We start from the raw sequence: 9,063 nt of genomic DNA, 5'->3' as shown, positions 1-9,063 counted from the left end.
CTCCACAATTCTTCCCCAAGCCAGGCTGCCAATGTCAGGCTGGGGGCCAGTAAGACTGGGGTGCTATGGGGTGGGCAGTGGGTGAGGAGGATGGAAAGATAAAAAGACAGGAAGAGGCAGCAACACAGAGAGAGGGACAGACAGAGAGACACACGGAACTCAGAAACACACACTGAGGGACACAGAGAGTCACACACACACAGAAAGGTAGAGTTTGAGAGACAGAAAGGGACAGAATGAGTGAGAGACAAAGGGAGGGAGACAGAGACAGAGAGAAGTTAAGGGCAGGGCCTACAGTGCACTCATTTGCTTCCTAGGAGCAGACAGGCAGGCAGCTGCCGGTCAAGAGGTGGGCAGAGCTGACAGGGCCAGAGAGGAAATAAAGGGGGTGTGAGCATCAACGTCACAGAGAACAAGTGCTTGCTGTCACTTGCTGTGTGCTTAGCACCACACTGGATGCTGCAGGGAACAAAAAGGGGCAGGTCCAGGTTCCCACCCTAGTTGGGACATCCATCCACCACACCTGAGAAAGGTTAATAACAGGCCAAGGCGGCCTTTCCAAGGGCTGAATGGGAGGAAGAGGCTCCCATGGAGCTGAGGTCACCAGGACAGTCTGGCTTGGTGACCAGGCTACATCTGAACTGCCTCTTGAAGAGCAGGTGGGAGGAAGGGGCCCCGGTTTTCAGTGGGAAGGATGGTGTCAGCAAAGGTGTGGAGGTGGGAAGACATGTCTGGGTTCGGTTAAGAGGGCCTTGAACGCCGAGCTAAGGAAGCTGAGGGAGCCCCCCTCACCCTTGAGCTGAGGAGTGACGTAGTGGAGACCTGGGCCGGCCAGGGGCCAGACCTGGAGGGCAGTGGTATAAAACGGAGGAGAGGGTTGCAGGCACCTACTGACCCCTCCAGCCCTCTCTCCTGATACCCGCTGCCTGCAAGCCCAGACTGCAGGCCCACACCAGGCCTCTTCTCACCTCTGTGCATTTGCCCGTGCAGTGCCCTCTGCTGGAAGGCCTTCCCTTCCACCACCCCTATCACTGGCAAACGCTGAAACGTGGTTTAAACTCTTCTCAAGGATCTTCTCTGTAGGAAGCCTCCGGGAAGGAAGGGTAGGTGCCCCCTGGCTCCTTCCAGCATGAACGCCAACGTGAACTCTCCCGGGGCTCAGCTCAGTCCAGTCATGTGTTTCACGAAGACCAGAAAATATAATTGATTCCATCAGTATCTTGGCCTTACCACACCCAGAATTTGCCTGTCCCTCACGGGAAGCCCCACCAGCTGTCAGACCTCAGTATCCAAACCCTGAAGAGAGGAGGGAACGGGCTGGGAGGGATGGAACGACAGGGTGGGGCGCATTTGCCTAGAGGTGCTTTGGGCTGGCTGCTCACGGAGCAGTGACTCATTCCCCTAGAAAGGCGGGGCGTGGCACTGGGGGACACTCGGGCTGGGCAGGGCAGCCTTGGTGGAGACAGCCTGCCTCCGCCTTACATCCTTGGCTGGACCCCAGGAGGCTGGGCTGGGGACTGGACACGGCCTCCTCCTCGTCCCCTCAGGCCCTTGGAAGAGAAGAGAGAACCTCCTGCAGGCTCCCAGCTTACACCCGGCGTAGCCTGGCGTTGGCCAGGAAGGCGGCTGAAGCCTCGCTGCCCCCCTACCCCACAAAGGTTACCCCCCACCCTGGCTGGAGGCATGGATAAATTCCGCATGCTCTTCCAGCACTTCCAGTCCAGCTCGGAGTCGGTGATGAACGGCGTCTGCCTGCTGCTGGCTGCGGTCACTGTCAAGCTGTACTCCTCCTTCGACTTCAACTGCCCCTGCCTGGCCCGCTACAATGCCCTCTATGGCCTGGGCCTGCTGCTCACACCCCCGCTTGCCCTCTTCCTCTGTGGCCTCCTTGCCAACCGGCAGTCCGTGGTGATGGTGGAGGAGTGGCGCCGGCCCTCAGGACAGCGGAGGAAGGACCCGGGAGTCATCAGGTGGGGTCCCACACCACCCAGCTGCCCAGGGGCATTGTCAGGGGCTCCCCCACCCACTTACCCCCACAGACACTGCCAGGTGACCCCCAAACCCCAGTGACCCCCATGGGTATGGGTGGGGCTCCCCCTCCACCCTGACAGGCGCTATTGGATGTGCCCCTTCCTTTCCTCAACTGGGGCATCATCAGTTCAGAGACCTGTTTGCCGGTTTCCACTCTGGAAACAGATATTTCTCTTCCTGTCACTTGTCACCTTTCTGTGACCAGTGCTGGAGACACATGAATGATACAGGATTCCCAAGAATTAGCCAGGTCACATGTGTCATACTGGCCATGGATTACGACTCACCACACACACAAAGGCCATCCCATGACACACCTTGGCGGTTTTGCAGGTAGTGAGAGGTGCGATTGGCTCAAAGGCGAGTCCCTTCTGTGAGCTTCCTGAGGGCAAGAACCTCATCTGTCGTACTGCTGTGTCCTCAGAGCCTCGCACCTGATTGGTGCCCTAGATCAAGATCAGAGGAGGGAGTTTAGCAATTTGTAATGCTCCCTGGCCGACAGTGAGCACCGGCTCGGTGCCAAGCTCTGCGCCAAGTGCCGTGTGTGCACGGCCTCTGCATTCTCACCTCAGCCCTGGGTCTGCCCCTGTGATGGACCCTTTGTTTTGGTTTGGTTTTTTTTTTTGCTTGAGGAAGATTCGCCCTGAGCTAAATCTGCTGCCAATTTCCCTCTTTTGTTTTTTTTGCTTGAGGAAGATTCGCCCTCAGCTAACATCTGTGCCCATCTTCCTCCACTTTGCTTGTGGGATGCCGCCACAGCGTGACTGATGAGTGGAGTAGGTCCGCATCCAGGATCCGAACCCACGAACCTGGGCTGCAGAAGCAGAGCACGTGGAACTTTAACCAGTAGACCACAGGGCTGGCCCCTCTAATGGACCCATTTTTAAGGATGAGGGACCTGAAGCACAGAGAGGTTAGGTGACTTGGCTGAGCTCCCACAGCTAAGAAGCGGCTCAGATTCAAACACAGGCAGACTCCCAGCTCAAGCAGGAACTGCTGCCCTTAGTGTTTTGGACAGAGTATCTGAGTGCTCTAGATGTGTGGGCAGTGGCAGGAGGGGCTTGGTGGGTTTCAGCCCCTCATGATCTCCCACTCTCCCCTATTCTTCGACATGGACGGTTGTGGTGTTCTCAAACATACGTAATGTAACTTCACAACGAGTCCTCAGTTCCACCTTCTAACCACATCGCCCCCACAGAAAATGCTGGAGCCACCCCTGTCTACAATATATTTATAATTTACACTGGGTAAGTACACTGTACTACACCGCATACACACACACACACACACACACCCAGCACACACCATTTTATGTTTCATATACAATGCAAGTTAGAAACAACTTGTGCATCCTGCGCACAAGCAGCCTCTGTTTGACGTTCCACTGGGGTCCATTCTCCCTGTCACACAGCCACACAGGGGGTCACATGCACTGGGTGTGCCCTTTGCCTTTTCCTCTGGGATCCAGCAGGCGCAGCTCTACTGGGCTCCTGTCCTGTGACCGATACTCAATCTAGGCCACGAGAGGGGCCAAGTAGGTCAGGAGAGGCATCTGGGGACAATGAGAGGGTGGGCTCCCCGGATGCTGGCGGGAGGTGTTTGAGGTGCTGCTGCTGGGAGGGTTATTATGCAGGGCTGTCTAAGCCTGGCCTCCCCCAGAAGCAGGCTCTGGGAAGAATGTGACCATGAACAGGCATCTGGGGCTCAGTCCTTCTGGGGACCCCCTGAGAGGTGAGTAGAACACACCTCAGAATTGTCCCACTGAGGGGCTAGGAAGCTGGGGTGTTCATCCTCCAGACCCCGTCCCTCCTGGGTAGAAGGTTGCTTTGGGGGTTGGTAACTCTCCAGCAATTCTAGCCCACCCCTCTGGGAGCAGAGACTTTTCCCAAACCCTCAGAGAGGGCCACGCAGGTGGTTGGGATCGGAGGCCCTCAAGCCCTCCACGTGAATAGAAACTATCCACCAATGGACCCACAGAGTCAGCTACGAGGCCTAGAGTGGGAAGAACACCAGCTCCCCAGAGTTCCCGTCCTGGGATTACCGCCCTGCGCCCCTCCCGCCCCTCGCCCTTCCTTTGATGTAATGGCACCTGGGATATTTTGCAGCTCTCCTGGGAAGTCCATCCTTGCGTCTCCCCTGCTGCAGCTGAATTCGGGCTGCTGGTGGTGACCCCTCCCCTCCTCTGCTCCCAGGTACATGTGCTCCTCTGTGCTGCAGAGAGCGCTGGCTGCCCCCCTCGTCTGGATCCTGCTGGCCCTCCTTGACGGGAAGTGCTTCGTGTGTGCCTTCAGCAGCAACGTGGACCCTGAGAAGTTTCTGGACTTTGCCAACATGACCCCCAGCCAGGTGCAGCTCTTCCTGGCCAAGGTGCCCTGCAAGGAGGATGAGCTGGTCAGGGACAGCCCTGCTCGAAAGGCAGTGTCTCGCTACCTGCGGTGCCTGTCACAGGTAATTTGGCATCCTCTGCCAGCCCTGGAAAACATCCTACAATGGTCCCGAGGGGCATGGGCCTAGGAGCTTCAGGTTTCCTGAGGTCCCACTCCACTGCTGGAGACACAGTCAAGGAGCAGGTGGGCCCCGGGGAGATCAGGAGTATGAACCACATACGGGACAGTGTTGGGCCTTAGAAAGTGGGCACTTTGTCATCAGTGCTGACTCCATGGGCAGAGACGAGGTACCCACACCTCCAGGAGTCAGCTAGGCCCATCCCCAGGAGGCTGGATGGCAGGAAAGTTCTGGAGGTGTACTGCTCTGCCCTGCCCCCCACCCCATGCACACATTCTTCCCACCCCTCAGAAATAATACTAATTCCCACCTATTGAACTCTTATGTGTCAGGCCCTGTGTCAAGCATCTCATCTATTACTTGCTTTAACTCACAGAACAACCCTATCAGCTGGAGGCAATCATCACCCCACTTTGCAGATGAGGAAACTGGGGCTCTGAAAGGTTCGTTCACAAGGCCAAAGTCACACAGCTTGTAAGAGGCAGGGCGGGAATCTGAACACACATATCAGTACTCCAAACTCTCTTAATGACCTCTGTACAAAGCAGGTTCTCCCCAGAGGCTTGGCTCCCCACAGGGCACCAACTCCCCTCTCCTGGGGGCAAACCCCCAGCCCCAGACTCAGATTCCACCACCGCCCCCCAAGAGCAACGGTTGTTAGCTCAGGTGCCAATCTTTAAAAAAAAGTAACTCAAAGTAGTGGCTTAGATTCTCACTTATATAGCATCTTCAACAAAGAATAATACCTTTGTAGAGAAATGACAGGACAAAGGAAAGCGGGTTTAGACTTCTAAGGGTAAAAACTGTGGGAAGGTAAATACATGGGAGGAAACGGAGTAAGGTTTGTTTGCAGATTCCTCTGGCGCCTCTCTAGGCTGATAAAAGAGTGTCTCCAATAAAAGCAGAATTTATATCCTGCCTTTAGCAGAAAAGGGGAGGGTAGAGACAGCTTTTCCTATCTTTGCTGCTTCTTAATTGTCTTCAGCTCAAGATAATTCTTATGTCAAAGAGGCATGCTTTGGGGTGACCTATTCTGGTTTCCTTCAGGGTGAAGGTTGGAAGGATGTATGGGTGGGTGGATGAATGGTTGGAGAAATAACTGGAAGGAAGGGATGAGAGTATGAGAAGACGAATGGATGGGAGAATAGATGGCTGGACAGGAGGATAGATGATGGGCAGATGGAAGGATGGTTGAAAGGATGGCTGCATAGGAGGACAATAGACATATAGTCAGATGAGAAGGTGGATGACGATGGATAGATGGAGAGAGAGTTGGATAGATGAATGGATGTGAGGATGATGGATTGAATGGAAGGAAGGATGGATGGAGGTGGTTGATAGGATGGATGACTAGGTGGGAAGATGAATAAATCTGAGGAAGGATGGGAGGGGTAAGTAAAGGGAGAGACTCTGGAACACCCTTGCCACACCCTACAGCCCCGAGGCCTACCTACACCCTATCTCGCACTCCCCACTCTCCAGGCCATCGGCTGGAGCATCACCCTGGTGCTGATCATCGTGGCCTTCCTGGCTCGCTGCCTAAGGCCCTGCTTCGACCAGACAGTCTTCTTGCAGCACAGATACTGGAGCAACTACGTCGACCTGGAGCAGAAACTCTTCGACGAGACGTGCTGTGAGCATGCGCGGGACTTCGCACACCGCTGCGTGCTGCACTTCTTCGCCAGCATGCAGAGCGAGATGCGGGCGCGGGGGCTGCGCCGGGATGCTGCGAGCAGGGACCCCAAGACCCCCGAGGTGCCAGAGCCCCCTGAGAGCCTGGATGGTGGAAGGGAGAAGGCCCACCTGCGCGCAGTCTGCAGCCAGGAGCAGGTGGACCACCTCCTGAGCACCTGGTACTCCAGCAAACCGCCCCTCGACCTCATGGCATCCTCTGGGCTCTGGGGGGGTGGCCTCAGCCACCGCACCCCCATGGTGGCCCCGAGTACAAGGCTGTCCCAGCACACCGACGTGTAGGGACCCCGGCAGCGTCCGCATGTGAAATGCCCACGCTGACAAGGGTCTGGGGGCTTTCGAGATTGTGGGGCCCCCAAGGCAGGGCAGCCTAACCCTTGTTGGCCATCTTCCCAAAAATAGCCCAATCCTGGCCTCGTTTCTGGGGTGACCTCCTGTGCGCTCTAAAGCAGTGCTCCACAAACTGATGTGCTCACGTTCACTTGGGCTCTTGTTAAACTCAGATTCTAATTCAGTTCATCCAGGGCTGGGTCTGAGACTGCAGTTCTAACGAGCTACCAGGTGATGCTAATGTTTCTGGTCAGCGGACCAAACTTTGAGTAGCAAGAGTCTAAGTAGATCTGCCGTGGGTTCTGGGTCCTAGATGTCCAGATTCTAAAATAAAAATAATTCTAAATATTCTAAAATAAATAATATAATAACAACAGCAACACATGCTTTTCTGGTGCTTACTATGTGCCAGGCGGTGTTCTCGAGTCTGTCAGTTTGCCCTCTAGTTTGTGTATTTGTGTTTAATGTTCTGGTTGCGTTTCCGGCAGCTTCCACCTAAGTTCTCTGAGTAAGCCCTGGCAAGCTCTGCTTGTTGCGTTCCTCTCAAAAGTCCTAATTAGTGCCTCTTGCTGGCTACTGCAGATGAATAGTTTTCTATTTTCCTGTATTTGAATGTCAAGGAGGCTGACTCTTCCAACTCCCATCTTCCTAAGTGCCACCAATTCTGTTTCTTGTTGAGCAGCCCTGCCTGGGTGGCCTCCTTCCAGATGCAGCTCCTTTCTCGACCCAGCCATCTGCTCACCTCCAGCTAGCAGGCGTTGCCTCCCTCACCTTTCCGCTCACCACCATCCCCACCACCTGCAGCCTGACCCCGGAGTTCAGCATCTCTTGCTAAGGCTGCCTCCTTCCCCACGCATTCCCAGGGGTATCTACCCCCTGCCCTCGGCAAGAAGTGGCACCCCAGTGGGGATTTCCCTGCTGTATGGTGTATGGGCCAGATCAGCAAATCGTGGTAGGGACAGACCTAGAAATCTCCATGCTGAACAAGCACCCCAGGTGATTTTGTAAGTTCCAATGTTGAAGAACCTCTGGGCCACGTGTGGGTGTGCGGTCTGGCTCAGGGACAAAAACCCTTGAAAAACTAGGGTTAAATTTTGTTGGAAAAACGCCCACTCAATCTCTGGCAGCCCAAACAGGAAGCGTTGGGGAAGATCAGGTCTGTGGGTTCCTCTGCCCCTCCCTGATGACTCACCATACACACACAAACACACACACACACACACACACACACACACACACATCCTGCTATAGCCTCCATCAGCACAGATGCTGACCACAGACATGCAGGCCTGGGTTCATCCCATGTTTTCCTGATCCTCAGGGCCTAGGGGGGGACAGGGAACAGTGCAGGGGCCCCTGGATGCACCCTGGAGCCAGCCCCCTCCATATCAGGTAGTCTCTGCTCACCTGGGTTCTTACCAAGGGACCATGTAAGAGCAGACAATCCCTGCCGCTCAGCCTCCCCCCTCCACCTGCTGTGGTCAGGCTATGCAAATGTCTGAAATGGCACTGGGGTGGGGCCAGATTTAGGCAAAGTGTTAGCAGGGATTGGGTGGGGAGGGAGGAAGGAGACCTGGGGGTGGCCCAGTCAGTACTGGTGAGCTCCCAGCCTGGGGAAAGGAGGCTCAGGTGAAACCTGCCAACAGTTAGCCATTGATGATTAAGTAGCTAGAAACTAAAGGGTCTTTTTCCTTTTTGCAATTATTGATTATAGCTTTTAGCTGTTTACCCACCCATTGTTAACTGTGATGTTCAGGCAATATACTGACTCCCACTAGGTTCCTATAGATAACGTCTCCCTGGAGCCTGGGTCACCATGGTAATGGGTGTGTGAGCTGTGCTTCAGGAATTAGGACCCCTTGTTCACTTCAGGCCAGTTGAGAGCACCAACCCATCAACTGGGCCCACACAGATGTCTGATAAGCGACCCTTTGACATCAAGAGGCTAAAACTCCACCCTCATGTCATGCTAATGCTGCCATTTTGTGAACATGCATCCTATGAAGAGGCACGGAGTCCAACTACGCTTGCGCACATCATCAATTACCTTACCTCTCCTCACCTGCAATCATCTATCTCCACATTTCAGACCACCTTGCCCCCTACCCCACAAATGTCCCTGAGTCCCTATTTTCGGGAAAGTGGATTTGAGATTCGTTCTCCCCTTTCCTCACTTGGCTGCCTTGTGATTAACCCTGTCTGTGCTGCAATCTCGAAGTCTTGGTGTTTGGCTTTCCGGGCAATGGGCAAAAATGAACTTGGTTCGGTAACACAGGGACCCCTACGTGGGGCTTAGGGACCCGTAAAAAGCCACTGGCTTCAATCAGCACTCTTGCCTTCTTCTGAGCACTTACAGAGTAACTACTGCATAGAAAGTACTGTGCACAAAATAACCAATATCCATTTTATAGATAAGAGAGAGAAGGTCAGTTTTACTCGAGCCAGGCTGAGGATTATTGTCGACGAAAATAATCCATAACCTATAAATGAAAATTTGGATGAGTT

At 54.4% G+C, this 9,063-nt stretch overlaps 1 protein-coding gene across 1 annotated transcript; it reads left to right on the top strand.

Moving 5' to 3' along the window:
- The first annotated feature begins 1,262 nt into the window (after positions 1-1,262).
- Positions 1,263-6,923, top strand: CALHM3 (calcium homeostasis modulator 3). The gene is made up of 3 exons (XM_046654470.1): positions 1,263-1,970; positions 4,224-4,479; positions 6,019-6,923. The coding sequence occupies exons 1-3, from the start codon at positions 1,684-1,686 to the stop codon at positions 6,508-6,510; spliced, it is 1,035 nt and encodes a 344-aa protein (XP_046510426.1). The 5' UTR covers positions 1,263-1,683; the 3' UTR covers positions 6,511-6,923.
- The last annotated feature ends 2,140 nt before the right edge of the window (positions 6,924-9,063 follow it).

The sequence above is a fragment of the Equus quagga genome, chromosome 2 (genome assembly GCF_021613505.1).
Source record: "Equus quagga isolate Etosha38 chromosome 2, UCLA_HA_Equagga_1.0, whole genome shotgun sequence".
NCBI lineage: Eukaryota > Metazoa > Chordata > Mammalia > Perissodactyla > Equidae > Equus > Equus quagga.
Note: the sequence above shows the minus strand (reverse complement) of the source record. Positions and strands in the feature narration are given on the sequence as shown.